General features: G+C 39.9%; 1 protein-coding gene across 1 annotated transcript in view; it reads right to left on the minus strand.

The window, feature by feature from the left end:
* Positions 1–4508: 4508 nt before the first annotated feature.
* Positions 4509–25991, minus strand: part of LOC110088963 (transmembrane protease serine 11C) — a 53748-nt gene continuing 32265 nt past the window's right edge. Inside the window, exons 5-9 of the mRNA XM_073003971.2 lie at positions 17177–17215; positions 14973–15159; positions 12540–12799; positions 8139–8281; positions 4509–6395 (exon numbers count right to left, since the gene is read on the minus strand). Of these exons, the coding sequence (XP_072860072.2) occupies positions 6234–6395; positions 8139–8281; positions 12540–12799; positions 14973–15159; positions 17177–17215 (791 nt within the window). The 3' untranslated portion in view covers positions 4509–6233. The remainder of the gene's footprint in view (positions 6396–8138; positions 8282–12539; positions 12800–14972; positions 15160–17176; positions 17216–25991) is intronic.

Here is a 25991-nt window from a genome sequence, read left to right on the forward strand (position 1 = left end):
ACCCTTATGCTCGCAGGGCTTCTAGAGGAGGAAGCTGTAATATACCCATAGAGTATAATATACCATATTTCTTTCTATACAAATAGAGTGTCTACAATGATCACTCAGAAGCATAACATTTGAAAGGAATCAGGAAGATCATGGACTTTGAACAAAAGCAAGTGTTTAGTTTAAGGGTTATCAGAAGATGGTTTTCTAGGAAAGCAAGATTTTCATTTGTTTTGTTTTTTTCTTACTTGCCTACGAATAGAACCTGGTTGCATAGAATTGGAGTACCTGGTTATGGAGCCAGGAACTGAGAGTTCAATACTCTACTGTGCCTCCTGGGAGAAGAGCCAGCCTATTTAGCCTTGGGCAAACAGGGCTGTCCCAGAGTGCTCCCAAAAGAAGATAATGGCAAACCACTTCCAGGTACTTTATACCCAGAAAGCCCTGGAAAGCACCATCACAAATTGGAATGGACTTCTCTGCACATAATTATTATTGTAAAATTAGAAGGCCACTTGGCAAAATTATTTCCAAAATTTATCCCATTTGTTTTGGTGGCTGCCTCCCCACCACAGTGCTATGACAACTAGCTAGAGGGCATTCTGGAAAAAGCAAAATGTCTGGGCTGACAACATTGTTGCTGTTGGTGCCACGTGAAGTACCAAAAAAATAAAAACCACTTGGGGAAAAAAGAAAAATGTGCTGCAATTGCCACCTCTGATAAAATTGCTGAAGCATGTCTCCTTCCTCTGGAGGAATTTGATGAACTTGTCATCTCAGTTTCTCTTTCCATGGATAGTGTGGTGAAGTTCAAAAAACCAATTTCATTATAGCTATAGTTGTTATGGAGCTGGTTGGATAGCTCAGTGGTTTAGGTATCTGGCTGAAGAGCCAAAGGTTGGGAGTTTGATTCCCTGCTGTGCTGCCTCTGTGGCCTTTGGCAAGCTATGCAGTCCTACAATGTTCCCAGGAGAAGGAACAGTAAACCACTTCTGAGTACTGCCTACCTAGAAAACTCTGAAAAGGTTTGTCATATGTCAGAATTGACTTGACAGAATGATCATTATTTATCATAGTGTTTACAGAAGGACAGATAGATTGATGGACATACGTGTATATGTCTTGACTAAATAAGTGTGGTGACTGAGGTGTTTCTGGCTCTGTCTGAATGGATGTGGTGGATCCCCCCTCCCCATTTTGCACTTATTCCATCTGTAATAGATTCCAGTTCCTTCTCTGTTCAGCGTGGGTGGTCGTTTCTGGAACCAGAGAATGTGGCTCTAGAAGACTGCTTTCACATGGTTGTGTTGTCCTGCACTCTTGAACTTAAAATTTATGTGCACCAATCTCCCCTATCTGTGTGGAATGTGTTGCTCTCTGAAAGACTGTTCTGCCTATGGTGACCATGACTTCTGTATCACCAAACATAGTAACAGCCACCACTGATCAAAACAGCACCTCCTTAGATGCCACCTTCTTTTCCATTCTTGTCCCAAATCTAAATGTTATAATGCTTGTCCCACTCACAGGTGTTCAAATGCACAACAGCACCTTTTCTTCCAGTGAAGTATAAGTGTTCATCCTAAACACACTTAGGTGAGTAAACTACTGCTAGCAAAGAACTATTGTGAAGATTTCTTATTAGTAGTACAAAGTTAAACATCAATATTTATTAAGAGAAACAGGTTTTAAATATACATTGAATAATAATCCAACCACATAATGTTTGTGTTACTTTCTCATCAGATGCAGTTTAATAATTATAATGTAAGTTTTGTGTAAACCAAGATTGACACCAAGTAGAGATAAAAGCAGACTGACCAGCGTTTTAATGATACATAAGGAATTCCACCAGGCTAATTATTGGATTAGACATTGGGTATACATAAAACAACAGATCAGGGAACAAAAAATAATTTTACATTGAAACCAAAAGGTGGGTCCAAAACAAATTAGGTTATGTTAGGAAAACTGGAAAACATTGTTCTAAGAATTAAGCAAGGTGTAAGGTATAGTAGTTTTTTTTTCTAAGTTTAATATTGTAACATTTGCCATTTAAACTGCAGAAATTCACCATCAGAGATTCATGTTATCAACAAAAGGGTGATGAAGATGGCATGGAATTACCTTGTAGATGCCTGGAAATAAAGTCCAGGCAACTACACAACTTAATCTGAGTAGGATTGTATATGCTTTGTACCCACAAATTCTTACACACATACTTTCCTCTGTAGGGTACATATTCTCCTCACTTCCTCTTTCTCTCCCTCTTACACACAGGTTTGGTGATACATACCACACTTTTATCTTGAGTTGAAATGTACCTGTGTATTCTAAATTCACTTTGAAAGCCTGTGTTTTATTTGCATCCAGGAATACACACCATACAACTCAATAGTCCATTGTAACTCTAATCCTTGGTTAATTCTACATCTACATTAGTGTTTTAGACTAAAAGTTGATGCCAGTAGATGAGTCAGAGAAAAAATGGTTTGGCAAATTGCACTAATTAATTTCAATGACAAATATTAAACTGTTGCATTTGATAGGGAAAAAGCAAATGGCACCTGCTGTTCACTTGTAGGTGTTGAAACTAATGTCACATCAAACTTTCTGAGTGATTTTTCAATGTGCTACATCGCACGCTCATGAACCTTCTAGAGACAGTCAGTTTTTCCCTTCTTCTGCCCTCATCAGATTTGTGGGCTCTCAGTGTATTCAAGTATCACTTACAAAATCAGATGAAAACTCCAGTTCTGGTAATAGATTTATGTACCATTGACAAAAAGTCTGGCTCTTCTAAATGAGGAGTGAAAATCTAAAACTTTAAAAAGCAAATATCTTACGCAAGAGGAATATGTGCTCTTAATAGATTTAAAAATATGGCTACATTTCTAAACTTCCTAGAAAACAAACACAGAAAGAGTGAGGGAGAGAATTTTAAAAATCAGAACATAAACACAGTTTAAAAAAACACTTGGCTTAAATGTTACAACATTTGGCTGTGTCTTGACCTCTATAAATTAGGCTGGAGATTTTTAAAAAAAAATCTCTTCACAGACAATCTGTGAAATGTATTTGGAATGTGTTTGAAAGTTTCATTTTTCCAAGAACATTGAGGAAAGAAAGGTTTTGCTTCTGCAGTTTATCAACTGCTAACATATGTGTCTGACCTAGCCAACTGCCAGACAGTTTGAAATTGAGCTACTGTGAAGTAACCATTTTGATCTTAGCTCCAGATAGGCCACAAAGAAATGAAAGGAACTTCAACACTGCAGCTCTTGGTTTGCTAAGGTTCCCTGTGTATATTCATTAATCTCACCTTCTTCCTGTGAACTATTCAGGATGCAAGCAGGGATTTCTTAACTGAAAGTAATAAAGACATATTCTTTTAACTAGGAAACGATATAATCCTAGGAAGACTATTGTCCCATTCCACACCCATGAAAGAGTGTTTTCTGTCTCTGTATTTTTGTAGATTCAAATTCACATCTTGAATAGGAAGTGCATCAATCTTTGTAGCAGTTTCCTTTCATATTTGATCACCACCAGTAGGCAATTAAAAAGCACCATTGTATTTCGGTATTATATAGAAAAGAGTTTAATACAGTGGACCCTCGACTTACAGACGGCTCGACTTACAGACTTTTCGAGTTACAGACTTCTCTGGCCACAAAATTTAGATTCAACTTGCAGCCAGAGAATTGACCTACGGACCAGAAAAAAACCCAAAATGGAACAAAAATGGAACAAAAACGGCTGGTTACAGATTAATCAGTTTTCAATGCATTGTAGGTCAATGGAGACTCGACCTACAGACTTTTCGACCTGCAGCCACCGTTCCAATACGGATTAATTCCGTAAGTAGAGGGTCCACTGTAAATGCTTATTAGCAGAAGTTCTGCAGATAGGTGAATGACCAAACAAAACCATATGTTATGGGATGAGAGGTATCTTTTCCACTTGGTTTTAAAGGTGAAGAAGTTTATTTCTTAGGATTGCCAGTGACCCTGTATCAAACAATCACCACCAATATGAAACAGAAGATTGTCCTGCTGTTTGCAGTACATGAAGGGAGGTCAGATAAGTAACAACATTCATTATGTTTCACAAAGTTATCCATGTAGTTGGAAAAATGTTTAATAGCCCAAAGGAAATAAAATGAATTCTCTACACTAATGCCGACGTAATTAAACCAACAACATTTTCTCTGGTTCTGCCTAGCTTTTGCTCTTGGCACACAGCGAAGCAAATGCAAACATTTTAAAATAGCAGAGTGGCCTTTGAACATATTCAGTCTTCCGTTTAAAGGAACCTGTTTCTCTCCAGTGTTGTGCTCTGAAAAGCCCAGTTGGTCTGAGGCAAAAACTAATTGTACACTTTTTTGGTAGGCAGGTGTCTATCCAAGAAAGTTCCCCGAATTCCTATCCTTTTTAAAGTGAATGATTTCTGAGTTATTTACTAATAAATAACAATACACATGCAGCAGTTTATAGAAAGATGAAAAATGCACTTGAAATCATGGGAGAAGAAATGAATGCTGATGTTTCATTTGCTGACTTGCACATCTACAATGCAGCTTGCCTTGTAGCTTTCATAGCCTGACAACACGTTCTCTGTTTTTATATGGGGGGCATCTTTTCATGTTTTAGTTATGTCTACATTTGATGGTTTCCTCGAAAGGGCTATCAGTTTTGAAGTCATGGTGTTGGTGGCAGGAGCTGACAAAAACTGAGTTCAACCCAAAATGTGTGGTGTTGCATTCTTCCATTATACCTACAGTAGATTGTTGTCCTTAAAGTTACAGCGAAACAGGCATTCCGAATAAACATGTGGTTTGTTTTTACTATTTGTTGGAAATATTCAGAAATCTCACCATAATGTGCTGATACGGTAAAGCAGTTACAGGAAGTTACTGCTCTCATTTTCTGAGTGAAAGACAAATAGGAAAGTCAACACCATGTAGCTGCTATTTGGTGCATGATATAAAGTAAGAGTAATAGCCTCCAAGGAATGCCTGACAATGAGAGGCTGCTATTCCTTTCCGCTTCTTTGAGTTTTATCTTCGTAGTGTTACATAGTCATTTATGAAACTGCCTTGTGCTGAATCAGACCGTTTTTATATCTAGCTGAGCATCTTTAATTCTGATCCATAGTAGCTCTCCTGGTTTTCTGGCAGCATTCTTTCCTAGCCCATCCCTGGTGATCTGCCAACATAGGATCATAGAATAATTGAGTTGGAAGGAGCCTATAAGGCCACCAATTCCCTGCTCAATGCAGGAATCCAGCAGATCTGACAAATGGTTGTCCAGATTTCTCTTAAATGACTCCAGTATTGGAGCACTCACCACCTCCCAAGGTAATTGGTTCCATTGTCATACTGCTCTAACAGTTAAGAGGTTTTTTTTTCCTGATATTCAGACTAAAACTGGCTTCCTGTAATTTGAGCCCATTATTACCTGTCCTGCACTCTGGAATGTTAGAGAATGGATCCATCCCCTCCTCTTTATGGACTGCCTTTCAGGTATTTGATCATCCTTGTTGCCCTCCTCTGAGCTTGCTCCAGTTTGTTGGCATCCTTCTTGAAGTGCGGTGTCCAGAACTGGACACAGTACTCTAAATGAGGCCTAACCAGTGCTGAATAGAGGAGACTAGTACTTCATCAGATTTGGAGACCGTACTTCTGTTAATGCATCCTGAAATAGCATTTACCTTTTTTGCAGCCACATCTCACTGTTGGCTCATATTCAGCTTTTGATCTACAACAATTCCAAGTACTAATTACATCTGATGTGATTTGCTTCCAAAACTAAAGAAGATTGGATGTGTTCAATCTAGTTCAGTGCTGTAGTGTTGTAACTGCTCGGTGATCTTCCTTGACGGAGTCAGAGTATCCTACACTAAGACTGTCTCCCTGAAAGGGATGCAGGAGGATAGGAAACAACTGGAGACTGAATGTAATCAGTCAAGATAATATGGCACAGTTAGAATTCATTTCATAAAGAAAGCATGTTTTGCAAAAGCCAGACAAAATAAATTAAATGAAAATAAAAATAAATTGACAAGTTTTTGGACTTTTAAAGAATATACATTCATTACTTTCTGCTTAAGCACTTAAGCAATGTCAGCAACTTTGGAAAAAAAGGAAGATTCTCCCCCACAAATGGATGGTACTTTTGTGCAAGTTGCAGACTAGTATGACCTGCATACTGTCGATGTTGTGTAAAGCTCATGCAGCATTTGCTTCAGAGCCCAGTATGTTTAGTAATCCAGTCTCGATAATAAGTTACTCGTGTGTAGACTCCAGGCTTGTTTGGCTTAGCACACTCATCCCCCCAGCTCACTATGCCGACAAGATACCACATGTTTCTTATATCAGGTGTAACCAGAGGACCACCAGAGTCACCCTAGAGAGAATGGAAAAAACAAACAGATTTTGAGTATGAATAAAATCAATCTATCTATCAATCTATCAATCTATCAATCTATCAGTCTATCTATCAGTCTATCTATCAATCTATCAGTCTATCTATCAATCAATCAATCAATCAATCAATCAATCTATCTATCTATCTATCTATCTATCTATCTATCTATCTATCTATCTATCTATCTATCTATCTATCTATCTATCTATCTATCTATCTATCTATCTATCTATCTATCTATCTATCTATCTATCTATCTATCTATCTATCTATCTATCTTTCTAATGGCAAGAACAGACTACTTAAAGGGGCAGCCTTTTGCAAAAACCTGGTGAGTGTGTGTTAGTTTTAAAAGTGGTAATGAGTTTCTTTTTTCTTCTTTTTCTTTTCTTCTTCTTGCCTATTTTCAAGCATTTCACAACCAGAGGCAACAGGATATCAATCTAAAGATTATGCAGCAGCTATGAAAGAGCCATGCATTTACTCAGAGGCAGGTGAGGCTACTCTGAGCACAGAAGCAATTCTTTAATGTGTATTTCCAGCTGCATCAAAAAGAGGGGCTACAAGGAGGCCATGCTTCCACTGGGAACTGCATATGGCATGCTGAATAGCAGTTGCTGAATTCACTTGAATCCAGCTGCCACACCGGGAGAATAGGCATTCCACAGATTGCAATAAGGCTAAAACAGTTAACCTTTTAATATTTTTATCATCACATCTATTAGTGGTGCATTAGCTTTGGCATTTCTTAAAAGATACTGATTGTATCATGAACACTGACCAGGTTGGGAAAGGGAAAATGTGGAAATAAAAACACAAATGTTAAAAATGAGGAAGAAGGCTAAGAGGTAGAATACAAAGGAACAGAAGAGATAAAGCTTTAGAACAGTGGTTCTTAACCTTTGTTACTCGGATGTTTTTGAACTGCAACTCCCAGAAACCCCAGCCAGCACAGTTGGTGGTGAAGGCTTCTGGGAGTTGCAGTCCAAAACTCCTGAGTAATCCAAGGTTAAGAACCAGTGCTTTAGAAGAAAAGCATGGAGAAATGCAGTAGCTCACAATCCTTAGGAAAAACTTCTAAAAATGTCTGTTGGTGAGGCAGATGGGTGTAAAGATGCAAGCCACATCCTCTTGGAGATATGTCTTGTTCTTGCAACGTATCTTTGTGTAAAAGCTGAAGTGTTTGGCTCTATAAGGCTATGAACACTGATATGTGCCATCAAAAAGAACATAAATATAAGTCTATACAGTAGACAAAGGAGAATATGTTGCTACAGTGTACACAGCAGTATCTTCATGCTGAAACTCCTGTCCCTTCATTTCATCTCTCATTTTATTTTTTTTAATGAGGTATAGAGATATTTACCAATATCAGTATCTCATGGGACTATGTTGGAAAACTCAAATCTAAACCAAAACAAATGCTCAGTTTTAAAGATGCCATAGGATTCTTTGCTGTTGTCTTCTACAGAAAAGATGCCGCAGTGCAGAAGTTAATACAAGCTGGGTTTTTCCCATCTTAGAAATGCTCTGGGATGGAATTGTGAACACAGTTGCAAGAACCCAAGCCTACGAAGAGAGCCTTAAGAAGGAATCTCAAACATCCAAAGCCAGGAAGTGATACATCATATATCTATGCCCCCCACCCACACACACACATGCACAGAAAAAGCACCCTTATTTAGGTAGGATTAATTAAACAAACAAACAAAAAAGACATACCTGGCAGGAATCTATGCCTCCTTCCAAGTACCCAGCGCACAGCATTCCAGGTGTTATGGCCCCATTGTACACTTCTTTTCTATTGCAGGTTTCAGAATCGATGAGCTTTACTGTTGCTTCCTGAAGAACATTAGGGGTTTCGCCTAAATAGAACAATCCCATCAACAGTTTAAGTTATGTGCTCAAGAAATCTTTAACATGTACCATTTACGATAAATCATCATTCCTCAAACTAGAGGAAGATTACACCAGAGCAACTGTGGTGCTTGTAAACTTCCCACAGCTAAGAAAGGGGAGAGACTGTGGAAGTGGGATAATTTCCAAGCAGGGGTGGTCAGAGCAAATTTGTATAGCTTGCTGGTATGCTTGCTCTTGGCTAGATTGGGTCCAGGACTGCATAGATAACCTACCAAATATGGGGAATTCCAACAATGCAGCCTTTTCCACATACCAGGAAAAACAACTGACATACATGGAGAATATCTCACCAAGAAAAGGTTAATCTGTTTACAGCAAACAAAAAACAGAGGGTTTTTTATCCCATTATAATATGTTATTATGAAGTAATATAGTGTAAAATCAGAGGTGAACATTGCTCCAGAGAAAAGAAACCAGAAAAGCAGCTTTTAAATCCAGAATGGGGATTAACATCACACCAAGGGTGAGTGCAGATTAAGGAAGGATTAAAGGGACATGTAGTACAGGCCATGCTGATATTTCTCCATCTGAAAGATTTTGCATGTCATCACCAGGAGGCTGAGTTAGTAGAGCATGATATTTTGTTCTGCAGCCTGTATATTGGAGCTCACTAGCCATGATTACTTTGTTCTTGTCCATCTGCCTGGCTGATCAACCCAGTTCTATTTCAGTTCTTTTTGGTTCTCAGATAGAAATCCCATTCTTTCTCTAGCTACAGCAGTTACTTCAGGAGTAAGAAAATAAATGTTCCATTCTGGAGGGGTGATTTAAGGGGAGCTGTAATAATATTGTTTTGCATCTGCGTCTTCTGGTTTTGTAGTATTTTTTGATCTGCTGGCCATAACTTTAAAATCTATCACAATGCATTAAATTAAACAGTTAATCCTATTTTATTGGTAGAGGAGAAGAGACTACTAATTATATGCCCAAATCAGGAATTCCAGTTTCTCTTTACGACAGGATTTAATCCAAGAATTTCCAGAAAGCCCCTGCATGGTCTGCATCTGGAGACTGGAACAGCCAGAAAGGAAAGCCAGAACAAAAACAAAAACAAAAAAAAACCCTCCTCTTTTCTCCACTAACCAAATCAGATGTAAGAGGCATGGCAAACAAGTGCACCATCTCCTCACAAGTGCCACCAGTCTCTCCCTCCCAATCCCCTCGTTTTTATTTCCTTCATTTATTATTTCAACATCTATACCACCTCATAGTACGTAAGAGTCCTCTCTGGGAGGTTTACAACACAATGATGCAAACAACACATTGCCCCCTCAGCAAGCCAGGTACTCAGTTTACAGACCTCAGAAAGATGGAAAGCTGAGTCAACATCAAGCCAGGTAACAGAACCTGTCAGGATGAAACTCAGCCCATGAACATAGTCTTGGCTGTGGTAACATTTATCAGCTATGAATTACTGTTAATCAAGTGGGAGCAGGGTGTGTGGCACACATGTGTATGTTTCTTGAGCATTTAACTCATTTCCAAAGCAACCATCCTACCATTGAGGGACAAAAAACACATACAGAGAATTGCAACCTTCCTTTTCCTACAACATTTCTGAATATTTATTTCATTTTATTTAATTTATTTTATTTATACCCCACCTATCTGTTCAAAATGACCACTCTAGGCGGTGAATATGATTTGATTTTTTAATGTATGGTTACAGAATTAGACGTGCAAATAATGCCATTGTTTACATTTCAGACATGATCCCAATGGCATGTGTGCTTTTCCATTTAACAGAAAATTATGCCTTTTTAAAACAACTGAGGAGCAGATTTCTCTAAATGGCTGATTTGGCCCTTCGAGGGGTTTTGTTTTTGTTGTGCCCTTGTTCAGCTCCCGTCCAGAACTTTTCAGAGCAGTGCTATCCACTTGTAACTAACACATGCAACAGAGTTCAGGAGATTATGTAAAGTTTTGGAGTCCCTTTTTAGAAAAATCCTGTTTAGTCAGGCTGCAATTCTGCTCCCAAACCACAAAGCACCACCTGCTGGCAGTTCAGTGTCATTGATGTTAAACAGCTCCGTTGTTTTCTCCAGATTTTGGGATGTGGACAAACACAGTTGCATTATTTGCTGTATGTACACGACCTATTTAGGGAACTTATCTTTTGTAAAAAACAAAAAACAAAAAGAGATCCAACTAGCGAAAGCCAGATTTGGACAGATACTCATTCCCTAGTTGTTGCAAAGCATGACCAAAGTCATGAAGTTCTGTGCATATTGATCATTCTATATCCGGCCCTCACCACTAGAGACTGAATGAAGGCTTGAGATACCACCAGTGAGCTGCAGCTCCTTTATCCTCAGTGGTTAAAAATTAACGGGAAACTATTATTATCTGTACACAGAAGGTCTGAATTGCAAACACATTACAAGTGGCCTTCTTAACCAAATGTGACTGTTAATACCAATTTTGTTCTGGGGGATTTTATAGCTCCTTTGCGGCTGTGGTTGTAGCCCAGTCCTGTGTTCCACTGGATGCAAAGGAAGAATTTACAGCAGAAGTTAATTTTCTTTATTTTGAAATGAGCAGCCTGTGTTTGGGCATGCAAAGATGGATGAAGGGTTTTCCACCAGGGTACACCTAACATGTGATACCCAGTGTGGTGTAGTGCAGGGGTCCCTTCACCAGCACGACATGCCCAACTGCGAGCGTGACACGCCCACCCGCAAGCACGGGGGTACCCCTGCCTCCCCGCGCACGGAGCCCACACCCCCCAACCGGTCCGCGGTCCAAAAACAGTTGGGGACCGCTGGTGTAGTGGATAGAGGAGCAGACTAGGACTCAGGAGGCCAGGGTTCAAATCCCCACTTAGCCATGGAAACTTACTGGGGGTTTGGAACTAATAAAACTATTCCTTAAATATTTTACCTGGAAAACCCGGTTAGGCTCGCTTTAGGCCAGCTCCAATCAGAAGACATGTAACAACAAATACCTAACATGCACCATAGATATTAACTCTGTCTACTGCGTTGCTGTTAACCATTCAACTAACCCAAATGTACTAGAAGTTTTTCAACTCTCCTCTCCCTGTAGAGTCAAACTTTGAAATGCAAGCAGACACAGAAGAGTCTATCAGTGTCTTGATTGCACATCTCTCTGGATGTCAGGCCTGTACTTCCTGCTGGTTTCAGACACTGTTAAACATGGTGGTCCCTTTTGCAGCAGTCCTGACTCAGACACTCTCCCTCCACTATTTCCACTCTAGGGTGCATTGTTTTCCCTTCTGCCCACTTAAGCCTTCTTTCTTCTCCTCACACTCCTTTCACCTTATCTTTTACTTAATCCAATTGTTTGGTTTTCCATTTCTCCACAACTATTATCTGACATCCTTTATCCTGCCCAGTGGTCTCTCTGTCTCCGCAGTAATCAGCAAAACCTCAACAGCCTGTTGCTCAAGCAGATTCTGTCCCTGCTGCACCTGATGACTACCTCTATAGCATGAATTCTATATCGAAATCGTAGCAGTAGGTAGCAGAAGAAAACATACCTACCTATATCCCTTTTCAATATCACCCAAAGATTAGTTCAGTTAGTTAATACTATGTCTGTTTTTTTTTAAAATCCCCTGTAGCTAGCAATTTTGGCACCTAGGGCAAACAGCACACCTGTACAGGTGTCTGTTGGAGAATCTTTCCCTCAATAGCAGTCTGTTCCACCCATTTGTCACAGGCCTTACTCCTCCAGGTTGCTACACTGAGGGAGGCTAAGAAAACAGTTGCCAGAAATCATGTCTTCTAGACTTTGGTCCCTACTTTATTGACTGGGCTCCCTGTTGAAATCCGTCAGGTCTCCTCCCTCTCATCATTCAAGAGGATGCTAAAGTAGTGTCCCACATTAAGTCAACGGTACCTACCTACCTACCTACCTACCTACCTACCTACCTACCTACCTACCTACCTACCTACCTACACAGACATACATACATACATACATACATACATACATACATACATACATACATACATACATACATACATACATACATACATACATACATACATACATACATACATACATACATACATACATTCCTAACACTCACCAGTATGTTCATCTTTAGACTTCAGTCCCTTCAACATTTTGGGGCCTTAGGGCAAAGGCCTAGTTGCTTCACTCTAGATACAGCCCTGCTGCCCATTAATCTAATCATTCCTTAAAGATACAAGATACTATATTTTTCTAGGTGCTTACCATCATTACTTACTGCTCCCCATCCTGTAACAACCGCATCTATGTTGTATGGAAAAACCTCCATTGCATCAGGAAGGCACACATGATGAACCACACCTGAGAACTCCACATGTTTAGCTAGCTGTACAACAGCAATGTCATGTTCATGGGCTGGGTACCGGTACTGTTCATGAACAATGATGGTCCTGACATGCCGTATCATTAGCGGTGGCCGTAAATATGTTCCAAAGGTAACAGTCCATTTACGTGGATTTTTTGCTCTGGGAGAAAAAGATGCAGGAGATCAAGATGAGTGTGATATAGAAGGATTGCTCCATGAAATTATTTCTGAGGCACCACATGCTAAAATTTTTTTGTGTCTTGCTTTGTTTTGTTATTGCAGTTCCCAGAATTGTTCAGCCATTGGAGGACATCCTCGCTACGGGATTCTAGCAATTATTTTCCAGAGAAGTTAATTTTCCAAGCTCTGCCCACATGATATTGGTTAATCTCTGTTTTCCAGCTCTGATGAAGTGGGCTAAGAAGGTCCATAAAAGCTTACATTAAAATATAATACTGTAGTTAATTTTTAAGGTGCCACAATGATTCCATCTTTTATAATTTTTATTTTGTTTTTGTTTTTTGCTTGATATGCTTGTGCAGAAGAACACAGTTACCTTTTCGAAAAATAATTTAAGATGTTTTTCTTTTCCATTTTTTGCTAAATAAAGCAACAAACTACTAATCCTCATTAGCAGAAGGTCTTGAAAGTCTAGAAGACATTGGAAGTTCATGAGCCATCTTTTGCAGTGACCTAGAGACCAAAGAGTTTTCCAGCTAGGACCTTTACCTGTTGGAGGCAATGCTGTTTTCAGCACCTGACAGCTACTTGTTCTTCTCCCTTCACTACTAACATCCCTGCTCCTTCTGAGCACTTTAATCCAGTATGTGCATTCTCATATCCATGTATGCTAAGACAATCAAGACTTGAGGGAGGGAGCACTTACAGGAGCAACAAACAAGGTGGATTTATGAGTTACCATCCCTACGCCTACATATATATTCTCTGGCAGATTCCATATTCCAAAGGATTTAAGAGCCTGGCTTGGGGAGAACAGGGTCAATGTGATGGGAGAGAGAATGTTGAATTCTCAGGCAGGGGAAAATGGAAGATTGTATGCATATGTACATGTACGTATATATACGTGTACCTGTATATGCATACAATCTTCCATTTTCCACTGCCTGAGAATTATCTCATATATATAAATACTCTGATTTTGTCAGACAAATGCCTCTACATTAGTATTAGAAAGCAAATGAGATACATTGTTCCCAGTGTCTGAAATCCTATTGCTTAGTGTACTAAGTTCACTAGAGTAAGCCCATTGAATTAGTAGGGATTTGGTAAGTCAACCTATCACCATTGAAGTCCTTACAGAGAAAAAATGAAAGCAAATTAATCTGAACAAAACACATGCACATAGGCTCAATTTATGGTGTCTGGAATCCTATTCAGGATTTATTGTACTCTGGTGTAATAGTAATTGCATAAAGCTTGGTGGCAAATGGCCACTAATTAACAGGTTGCTGCTTTCATTCCTAGTTGTGTACCAAGTCATGTGATTAGCACATAACCAGGAATTTGAGCACCAACATTAGCAATAGTTTTCCACAGTGATTTATGCACTTACTACTACACCAGCATAAATTCTGAAGAGTATTGTGGTCATAATGTATTCTGAATTTGAGTTATCATGGTATGGATTGGTTTGTACTCTTGGTAGGAATGATTTTTTAAATATCACTGGGGCCAAAATTACAGACTTCTCTCCTGTAGAATTCTCCCAGCTTCGGTTTGCTGTGGGACAGAGATGCCGATCTGGGGTGGCCTGTCAAAGCATGTTCTTTCCAAAATAAATACTGCAATAGTGTCAGTGGGATGAGAAAACAGCTTTATAAAAATATTTTGACTCCATTTCCCCCCCCCCCCTTTCAATGGAGGAGAGTGTTGGTGAAGGGGGCCCATAATAACACTGCAAAGTTTGTAGCTGCTTTTGCTAAATGAAGAAAATTTAAAAATTATACAAGTAGCAAAAATTAGTCTAGGTGAATTTCACTTGTGGGCTTCAGTTGGCTGAAATGTTTCTTGTTCCTCCTGATTCAAGACAGGAAGATTTTTGTTCCTCCCAGTTTTCATTATAGAGATCTGTATGACAGGAATGTTTCTTCTATGGGAGGGCCATAGCTCAGCAGTAGAGCACATCCACTGAATATGGAACATCCCAAATTTAATCCCACTCACTTCCAATTAAAAACAATGAGCTGGTGGAAAAAATTCATACTGCCTACGATTGTGGAAGGCAGTGCCACTCAAAGTAAACAACACTGAACATACTGGTCAATGGATTTGACACGGAGGCATATAACCTTTTATCCCATTTAGAAACTTACTCTCTGAAGCAATGGGCTGCAGACACAAGCCACGTGTTACTGATTAGCGTTGCACCACAGCGATGGATGTTATCCCGCTGGAGACTGGCCTGCCATGGCCATTCCCCATCTCCGTAACTGGGAATTCCTCCAGTTATTCTTGGTAGTCCTGCCACAGCTACTGATCTGTTGTATCGAAGCCCGCAGACTGTTCATGTCAGGTGGGGAAGAAAGCAGTTGTGAGGTTTAGTGAATACTGGATATGATTTTGCTGGTCACAAAATCATTCGTGGGGGGGGGGAATCAAAGAGGGTTTGTTTGCACCTACTTTTAACAGTGGACCTTGTATCAAAGTTTGCCTATTACCTCTTAATCCAGTTCTGCGTGGAAGAGTGAACTAAGAAAATCCTAGACTTCCCTGGACATGATGGTCGGATTCCAAAGGATCTCCTATATGGAGAATTAGTGCAGGGAAATCGCCCCAGAGGGAGACCACAGCTGCGATACAAGGATATCTGCAAGCGGGATCTGAAGGCCTTAGGAATAGACCTCAACAGATGGGAAACTCTGACATCTGATCGTTCAGCCTGGAGGCAGGCAGTGCATCACGGCCTCTCCCAATTTGAAGAGACCCTTGTCCAGCAGGCTGAGGCAAAGAGGAAGTCACAAAGGAAGCAAAACCAGGGAGCTGGACAGGGGACAGATTGGATTTGTCTCCAGTGTGGAAGGGATTGTCACTCTCGAATTGGCCTCCTCAGCCACACTAGACGCTGTTCCAAGTCCTCCATACAGAGCACGATACCATAGTCTTTCGAGACTGAAGGATGCCTACTACTAGCACCCCATGCTCTCTCTTCCTGTTCCATGTTAGGCTCTGCAAATTTAGCAGCAACACACTTGTGGTCAAAATGCATGCTTATTAAACCATGATGAAGACGTAAGTTCATCCCATGAATCTTTAGGATAAAATGAGGAAGTTTTGAAGACTCCTCATCAGAAGAAAAACTCTCACTCTATAGTATTGATCCTTAAATGAGGCTGCAGGCTTGTACACAATTACAGAGGTGGGGGAACCTCTTCCTTCCATTTAATCAATGAGATTTCTGAGTACACATGTAGTATAGGAATGCAGTGTTACACACTTTGTCTTTTTTTTCCAACTTCACACTCTCCTTTAAAATAAAAGTATGCTCTGAGAAACCACTCTTCCATTCTGTACAAATATCTGTGAAGGCAGTATTATACGAGGCACTGTGGATTATGGCCTGCGCAGGTTTTAGTGCAATGGTTTTACTACAGGAGTGTCTTAATTTTGCGTTCCTTGATTTTAAAGTGTTTTAAATATCTTATGTTTCAAAATTGTTTTATACAGTTTTTTAACCCGCCCTGAGATATAATGATATAGGATGGGCTATAAATATTTAAATAAATATATAAATAAAAATAAATAAGGGTGAGCATCAAGTTCATTGCCCCAATAAAAATGCCCCAGTCATCATCATCATCTGCTGCTGCTGCTCTCGCCTGCTTTCTAATCCTGCTTAAATCTAAGACACATGAGCTGCCATAACACCACCTACAGTACTACCTCACACACAGTGGCTGAAAAGTCATTTAAGAAGAGAGACTGTACACGAGGTGCTTCCAAAGATGGCACATTGTCACTGTTTGAGAACCTCAGATCTCCATCTGTAAAAATGGCTGATCATCTGAATGGATGGCAGGATGGATGCCAGATTACTCCAGAACATTTTGGGATGCAAAAACTGGGCACATTTATTCCAAAGATACGGGGAGGGGGGGATAAGGACAGATGTGTTCTGAAGAGCATCCCACAAACACAAAGCCACTCTGGGAATTCAAGAGCACCTCCTCTCTGATGGAAGAATTAGTCAGTAAACTAATCCTTAGTAAATTAGTCAGTAAACAATCCTTCTTCCTGCTATGGGAAAGGGGCAAACTCCAGAACCGATATTTGCCAAAATCATGTCTTCATATTGTAAGTACTGTACCAACAAACCAAGCCAATATGGTCAGTGAACAGGGATATTGACTAAGACGCCAAAAAGGCATCAGACTAAAGAATGCTGGTATAGTAGTGGGTGGAGATTATCCCCTGCTTGTCTGAGTCAGCCATGAAGACTTAATCACTGCAATTAGTTTTGCAATTTTTCTTAAAAAGATTCTTGTTTCTTTCATAATTAACATGGCGTCTTGAAACTTACAGTCATTGAAGATACGTTCCGCTGTTTGATCCTTCAAAGCTGAAAGAAATAAAAAGATGAGACACCATTACATTGGATTTTCTCCTACCAAAAATTGTGATTAATTTTTGATCTAGCTACCTTGGATCAAGTTGAATAGAAGATTCATTCATTGTCATTATTACCATTTCCCCTATGCCAACCAATGAATTAAAGCTGGTTAGCTAAAGGAAGGAAGGGTGAAAACTGCAATCACCTTATTGTTTTCAGCATGCCCTTGCTGAAGTACAAAGAGAGCTGCTTGTGACAGTGGAGTAGATGCATGTGTTTATTTCCTTTTACACTAGAATATGGATGGGAAAGGGAATCCCCATGTGAAACATGCTTTGTAGATGTGAGTTGCAGTGGATTCCTCACATGATACCTACATTAAAAGTTCATTCTGGGTCCCTTCCATCAAGCTGGTCTGAACAAAGACTCTTCCTTTCTTTAAACCAATCTTGTACGCTTTCTTAAAATCCATCTTGGCTGGCAGTTCCCAATGTCTCTGCTCTGCTTTTTTGGGGGAAAGTTGTTCCTGATGCCATCTGGTCCAGTTCTACCTGTTATTCCTGTTTTAATTTATTGTTGATTGTATTTTTATATTGGTTTTAGAGCTGCTTGTAAACCGCCCAGAATAGTATGCATATAAATTGAATAGATAAATTGAATAAAATAATAAATAAATAAAATGAGCATCTCTACACTGACAACATAACCACTATGGCTGCAATTTCACAAATGCAAATGAGATAGCATCATTCAGCTGAAGGCTCTTGCCACTTTCAAAGAATGACCATTCAGCAGCAGCGTTGTAAATAAGGACAGTTTTATCTTGCCGAAAAAAACCCTGCATGACTACAATAGCTCTTCCCATAGGCTCAGCAGGGCAATTCCAAGGCAAGAGCTTGCACGAAACATCCTGGGAGTTATATGTGACCCATGTGTTGTGCATTCCTGCTGTAGGGTATATAACAGGATTACAGTGGTGCCTTGCTTAACGACATTAATTCATTCCAGTGAAATCGCTGTAGAGCGAAAACATTATAAACCGAAATTAAAAAGCCCATTGAAACGCACTGAAAACCGTTCAATGCGTTCCAATGGGCTGAAAACTCACAGTCCAGCAAAGATCCTCCATAGGGGTGACCATTTTGGGGTGTCTGTAAAGCGAAAAATGGCTCCTAAACACAGCGGGGAGCCATTTTGTACACCCGGTGGCCATTTTGAAACCCGACGATCAGCTGTTTTTGATCATCATAAAGCGAAAATCGGTTCCCGAACCAGGGAACCGATCATTGCAAAGCGGATTTTCCCCATTCAAACCATCGTTTTGCAACCGCAAAAGCTATCGCAAAACATCGCCGTCAAGCAGATTCGTCATTAAACGGGGTAGTCGTAAAGCGGGGCATGACTGTACCTTCACCAAATGACGTGTATACTGTATTTGCTAAACATTGACCTGCAATCATTTCAAGACAGTGGCTGCTATTGAGTCTTGAAGACTGGCTACTGAAATTCATTTCTGGCTTAGATGACCACCGTTCCCATTCCAGCAGAAAGCTGGGCAGAATAATTGGTACATGAAAATGAGTTTTCCTCACAAATGTTGCAATTGCCATTGTTTGGTAGGACAGGCTGAAGACCAATATGAGAGAGCGAGTCCATGTAGAGTGGATGTTAAAGCATTCAACAAAGATTCGAGAGATCTGCGTTCAAATTGGCACTTCCCCTCTCGGTCATGAAATTGGCTCTGGTTGACCCAGGGCGAATTGCACACACTCTCAGTCTAATCTGGCTCACAAGGTTGTTTTCAGTGGAGGAGGAGAACCATTTATACCATTTTGTATACTATTTGAAGGAGGAGAAATATAAATGTGATGAATAAACAAATTAATAAAGTGATGTGGTCAAAGGAATGTATAAGAGCCAAAGAAGTGAAGATGTGCAAGGTTTCCTGTAGGGGTTCAGGAAACAGACAACTGTAGGTGTGTCTGTGTGAGGAAACTTATCAAGTGTTATAGAAAGCCTTGTTCTGCTTATGTTGGGTGTGCAGAGGGCTGGATTTAACTGAGGGGACAATATGGGCAATGGATCTAAATCAATCCCCACTTTCTGTGTGATCACCTAAAGTGAATCCAAGCATAAAATAGACTGTAAATCAAGCTACAGCTAAGCCAAATTGCTCTGATTCAGCTTGTCAATTAGCCACAGCCTGAGTGTTTACATCCACTGGCACCAAATGTCCACAAGATGGTGCTCTGCATCACATAAACTTATATTTTTTAAGCTATTTCTGTACATACTCAGTGTTTTCATTTTGCAAAGCTTTGTACGGCTTGTAGCCACACACCACAACAACAGTGCAACAAACAGCAGAATGGAATTGTCACTAAAGATCAGATCAGATTACAATGCTGCCCAGGTCTGGTGCTGACAACTCCAGAGCTGTTTCTTCAGTATCTGCTGTCAGAAAAACCAAATGTGTTTTCACACAAAACTCAAGTCAGGAACCAGATAGACAAGGATCCCGATAATCCATCTCATCTAAATGTATCTGAAAGTATATGCTGGTGACTCTCTTGACCACTTTACTCAAATGAGTATTTGTGACTGGCTGGTATTTGTTTACAGTTTTAATGACCCAAGGAGGAATTCTTGAAAGTGATTTCACACAATTACTTTTTTAGAGATTTTTAGTATGCTGTTGTGCCATATTTGACCAATGCCTGAATCATGACTCATTCCAAAGCCCCAAATCGGCCTCTGAACCAAAGTGGGGGACTCATATCAAAGCCCTAGCTTTTACTCCCTGGATTCTGTCAGTCAACCTTCCCTGCTATCCTCACCCACCTCTCAACACAACTCCACAAGGTCTGGATTAAGTCCAACAGGGTTTTTATCGGATGAGAAATCAACAACTGCAGGAATTCACTCAATTTCTGCCTCCTGCCTTGGGGCAAGGTGAATAGCACCTGCTCCTGCACTCTCTTAGTACTGAGGAAAAGTACATTTATTCATGGCAATAATGTGAATGGAAATGGCAGGCACATGGTCCCAGTACATTTTTTTCACAGTCACACCCACCAGGCTGATGTCTGAATGAGCAAGAGTGTAGGGGTGTAGTTTGTTCCACGACGAAGCATTCTCAGGGACTGATGCAACAACTGTAAACCTAAGCAGTATGGCTTTCCTTGCAACATCGGTCCATAGACATTAGGGATCAAACACTATATGAAAGTTAATTTATTTATAATGAGATATTAACTGGTGGCGGAGTCATTACGTATCAGCTATTATGTTAATGATCTGGGTCATTCATGATTTAAAAACAAACAAACACCAGATATGGAGACACCCAGTCTAATGAAATCTGTTTAAATGTATCCCAAAGGGCAATTCTCACCCACTGTTTGTGAGTGAAGTGTGTAGTGAGGAAAGTGGGAATTATATCACACTCATCAGTCGTCATCATCATCATCATCATCCCTCCATGGGTACAGGCCTTTGAAGGGTCTCCCAAGCCTGATAGGTCTCAGCTGAGAAGCCAGACCAACTATATCCACCAACCATCAATTATGATGAGAGGAAATAAATAGAAATCCATACTGGATCAGTCATCACCCAGGTCAACAAGAACCACGTCAGATGCTATAGCCCCTGGGCATCTGGTGACAAATGGGCTACAGGGTTCAGCAGACCCTGTTGAGGAACCAGGACACACTGCTGCAAAGCTACTGGAACAAAGTAAATGCAAAACTTGAACTCTCACTGAAAATCAAGAAATTATGAAATGTTACTATGAGGCAAACCCAACAGCCCATGGTTTTCAAAAAAGAATGATGGAAATTTGAAAAGGAGACACCCAAGTACAGTAATGACATAACTGAAAAATGATTAATGGACCAGAGAAGGTTTATCATCTGGAGTAAAGAGTTTTCAGAACTAGAATAGCAAGAACAGAAAAGGTGGCAAAATCAACACAGAACAATGACCATAATATGGAAGAAAATTGAGGGTAGAAGTAGACACAATAGTGGAAGAAAACATATCAATAGAGGAACAACATATGGAAAAACCCAGAAATTATGAGTTGACAGAATGGCAGACATCATTTAGGGGAAAAATAGTAACCCATATTAGCCAGAACACAGAAAGAAAAAGGCTCTCCACTTTGTACCAATTACAAAGTAAACCAGTAAAAGATCTACTGAATGATGCAAATGTTCCCATCATTTAGAGTTAGAAGACAAATGGCTAACATTCCAATATTCATTTTACTTACCCCCCCCCCGCCCCCAGCCAGGTTCCTCTCAATTACTCTCTAAAAGAGATGTTTCACATCCTGCCTTGAAAAAAATTATGTGATGACAAAGTCATCAGCAATTCAGGTCAGATAGTGATCAGCATGGCACATCAGAAGGATCTGATAAACAGATAAGACAGCTTCCCCTTCCATTCTGTTGTTTAGATAACTCATCTCATACCCCCTCCATATACCCTAATTTTTAACTGTCCAGGGTTTGGTAATTTCTTTCTTTCTCCCTCAGTGCTAAAAGATCCTCAATTTATCACTCAGTCAAAACTGACAGATTGAGGTGGTTTCCCCAGAGAAGGTACAAGCTGCTACACGGAGAGATGCAGGATGTTTTGAAACAGTGTTGGTTCAAACCGGGAAACGACAGTAACCCAACCTCACATTTGTTTAGTCAGAGCCTAACCAAACAAGACCTTATTGGAAAAGGGTACTTAGTGCCACCACTTGAACTTTAAAGAATAAATTGATAGCAGACTGGGGGGTGGGTGAATTAAATATTGGATTTTTACCACTTAAACCTTAAACAATTAAGTTAGATTTTTAATTGTTATTGTTAAAATGGTTTTTGATTTAAAAAAAAAAGCCCTGCATAATAATAATATTAATTTTAAATGTTTTATATTGGACTTTGGGCTAGATGGGTTGGTTATAAACAAACAAACAAACAAACAAACAAACAAACAAACAAACAAACAAATAAATAAATAAATAAATAAATAAATAAATAAATAAATAAATAAATAAATAGTATTATGAGATACTACAGTGGACCCTCGACTTACAGACGGCTCGACTTACAAACTTTTCGAGTTACAGACTTCTCTGGCCGCAAAATTTAGGTTCGACTTGCAACCAGAGAATCGACCTACAGACCAGAAAAAAACAAAAATGGAACAAAAATGGAACAAAAACGGACGGTTACGGGATTAATCGGTTTTCAATGCATTGTAGGTCAATGGAGACTCGGCCTACAGACTTTTCGACCTGCAGCCACCATTCCAATACGGATTAATTCCGTAAGTAGAGGGTCCACTGTATATTCATTTAATCTTTTTAGAAGATGTTTTGTAAAGAAGGTCCAATGATTCTTGGAGTCGTAGTTTTATGCAGTTCCAGAGACTTTTGTGTAGATTGTTTAAATTAATTTAATCTGCTCAAGTATTCAGTCTAGAAGACAATAATAATAATTGTGTGCTGTCAAGTCAATTCAGATTTATGGTGATACTCAGAAGTGGTTTACCATTTCCTTCTTCTGGGGGCACCCTGGGACTGTGCAGCTTGCCCAAGGCTACACAGACTGGGTCTACTCACAGGATGCACAGTTGACAGTACAACTGTCAATCTCTAGCTCCACAGCCAGATACCTAGCTCACTTAGATACTTAGCCAGCTATAGTCTAGAACACTGGTTCTTAACCTTAGGTTACTCAGGAGTTTTGGACTGCAAATCCCAGAAGCCTTCACTACCAGCTGTCCTGACAGGGGTTTCTGGGAGTTGCAGTTCAAAAGCATCCGAGTAACAAAGGTTAAGAACCACTGGTCTAGAACAGCTATCCGCAACCTTTTTTGGCCATGGCCATAAAGACAATATGAAAGAAATATATGCTGAATCAAGATTCTAAAAGTTTCATAACAAATCTTATAAGGTGCTCTGTAAAGAATTGTTTCCAGTCTGTGATCCCCCTCAAATGTTCCAGGCTTCCCAGGGAGCTATATGCCTCCCTGAGAATGGATGGTTCCCTTATAGAATGGTTCTAGAATGGCTGGTCTAGGAGATTTAATTCTTTAAAAAAACCCTCTGATTTATGAATGTGGGATATTGTGCTTCCATACTCACAATTCAAAAAGCCAGGAAATGCCCAATATTGCTGCACACTATTATGCCCAGTTGCCAGCATATAAAAGGATGCCAAGCTTTGCACAGCAAAGGGCGGCCTGAATGGTAGCAGTCAAGATGTCTACAGATGTCTACAATTTGCTGTCCTCTGAAGATGCCGGCCACAGAGACTGGCGAAACGTCAGGAAGAACAACCTTCAGAACACGGCCAAAGAGCCCGAAAAACCCACAACAACCAATTGTCAGAGCTGTTTTTCAACAAGTGTGAATACAGTAAGGTAAAACAATACTCCACACACTCAGGATTAACCCATGGAGCTACGGGCTGGAAAGGAACGAGTGTGAGGTTCTTTTCCACTAGGAAAATTCAGGGTCCAACAATACTGGTATTTACCTCACCAATTCAGAATTAAGTTATTTGGGTGGCAAGTCAATGAAGGGGTATGTCGCTTACCAATAACTTAATAAATAAACAAATCTAGCTTTTCCTGCTCCTCCAAAAGGGGAGACGGAAGAGGATGCAGAGGCATGGAGGCTGAAAGGGAGAAAAGGATAAATAGGGTAGCTTGGGGTGTGGTGTGGCTTTCTGTCCTGAACACACCTGCAGATTTTAGAGCTCTGGCAGGATTTTCAAGTGACCCTGTTTAACTTAATCCAGCCCAAGGTAACTTCATTCTCCAGCTGCACCCCAGGATTAACTTGGGGGTTCAACTCCCCACTGTGTTTCCATTGAGGATAAGCAAGTCTGTGTAGCCTCAGGCAAGCTGCACAATTCCAGAAGAAAGGAATTGACATTAATCACAGAGACTATGGGAATGTTGTTTTTGAATAGATTCAATAATGTAATTCACATGTCTAGTTCATTTCCAGGCATGTGTTTGGGAAAACACTGGACCTGCACTATTCTAGTAACTGAGATAATCCACCAGACCTACGTTCCATTGACCTCCTTCAAGAGATGAACTAACCTGTATTTGGAGAATCTGAAGGGCATTCCAGACAATCCTTAAATCACCCTTTTATGAATAATAGGCTTGCTTCCCAAGTTGTAAAGGCCAATTCTGGAAAAATAGGAAGTGGCTCTGAAGTCATCTCATGAATCAATAAGAAATCAACACATCATTTCTTCACAGGAGCATCACATCTGCCTCTATAAAATCTAGACAGTCCATTCTGCTGCTATAAAATTTTGTCCTGTACAATGAAGCATAATGAGTGTTGGACATAGCTCATAAATGAGAGAAGATAAAGAAGATGAGCTGTCCTTCTTCATTATCAGATCTGACTAACGTTCCCTGCTAATGATCACTTTGGATTGTTAAGAGGCGTTCTGCTTAGTTGTAGCACAAAACCACCTACTTTGGATGCATTTAAATGATGGACTCAGACTGAGAAACAGATTGGGAAGGTCTCTGTAAGGCGCAAGACCTATAGGTGTATTCACACCAGTCATCTGGTTCTGGTTCTGTTCCAGATCTATTGCACAGCTTATGATTACCCTATCAAGATTTGAACATATCCTGTATATTGTACATTTTGTTCAAACCACTGCTAAACCACTCTGCTAAACATGTCATTTATGTTTCAATGTCTGTCAGCTTTACTTGTGAGCAGTTTTGCGATTACTTATCTCTTCTCTGTAGTGTAGTTACTCTTAAAACCTATCCACCATCACCATCCTCCCTCCCTTCCCCTCCCAGAGTGGCAGATCGCCTTCTCCCACCCAGGTCTACCCGAATCACTCGACAAAGCCAGCTGGGACGGCTGAGGGGCCTTACGCCAAGAGAGGCCCGGAAGGAAAGAACAATTAACTTGTTTTCTGTTTATTTGATCACTCCATCTTAGCAATGTATATAGAAATAAGTTTTGTAGGATTTTATCATGTATGTTATGTTATATGTTATATGGCTATGTTTTTATCACTCATGTCAGCCGCCCCGAGTAGTCTTTGTAGTCTAGGGGGGCGGGGTAAAAGTCCAATAAAAGTAAAGTAAAAAGTAAAAGTGTCAGCCGAAAATGCTGTTACACTGTATTGTATTGTATTTGTAAAATAAAGCAAACATATAGATAGATAGATAGATAGATAGATAGATAGATAGATAGATAGATAGATAGATAGATAGATAGATAGATAGATAGATAGATAGATAGATAGATAGATAGATAGATAGATAGATAGATAGATAGATAGATAGATAGATAGATAGATAGATAGATAGATAGATAGATAGATAGATAGATAGATAGATAGATGGATGGATGGATGGATGGATGGATGGATGGATGGATGGATGGATGGATGGATGGATGGATGGATGGATGGATGGATGGATGGATGGATGGATGGATGGATGGATGGATGGATGGATGGATGGATGGATAGACGGATAGATAGATAGATAGATAGATAGATAGATAGATAGATAGATAGATAGATAGATAGATAGATAGATAGATAGATAGATAGATAGATAGATAGATAGATAGATAGATAGATAGATAGATAGATAGAGCTAGCTAGCTAGCTAGCTAGCTAGCTAGCTAGCTAGCTAGCTAGCAGACAGGTTTCAGAGAATTTCCCTGAAAAGAAAAATGATTTCCTGTGAGGGAGGAAGTTGGTGCATTTCCTACGTTCCTGCTAGC

Source organism: Pogona vitticeps, chromosome 6 (genome assembly GCF_051106095.1).
Source record: "Pogona vitticeps strain Pit_001003342236 chromosome 6, PviZW2.1, whole genome shotgun sequence".
Lineage (NCBI taxonomy): Eukaryota > Metazoa > Chordata > Lepidosauria > Squamata > Agamidae > Pogona > Pogona vitticeps.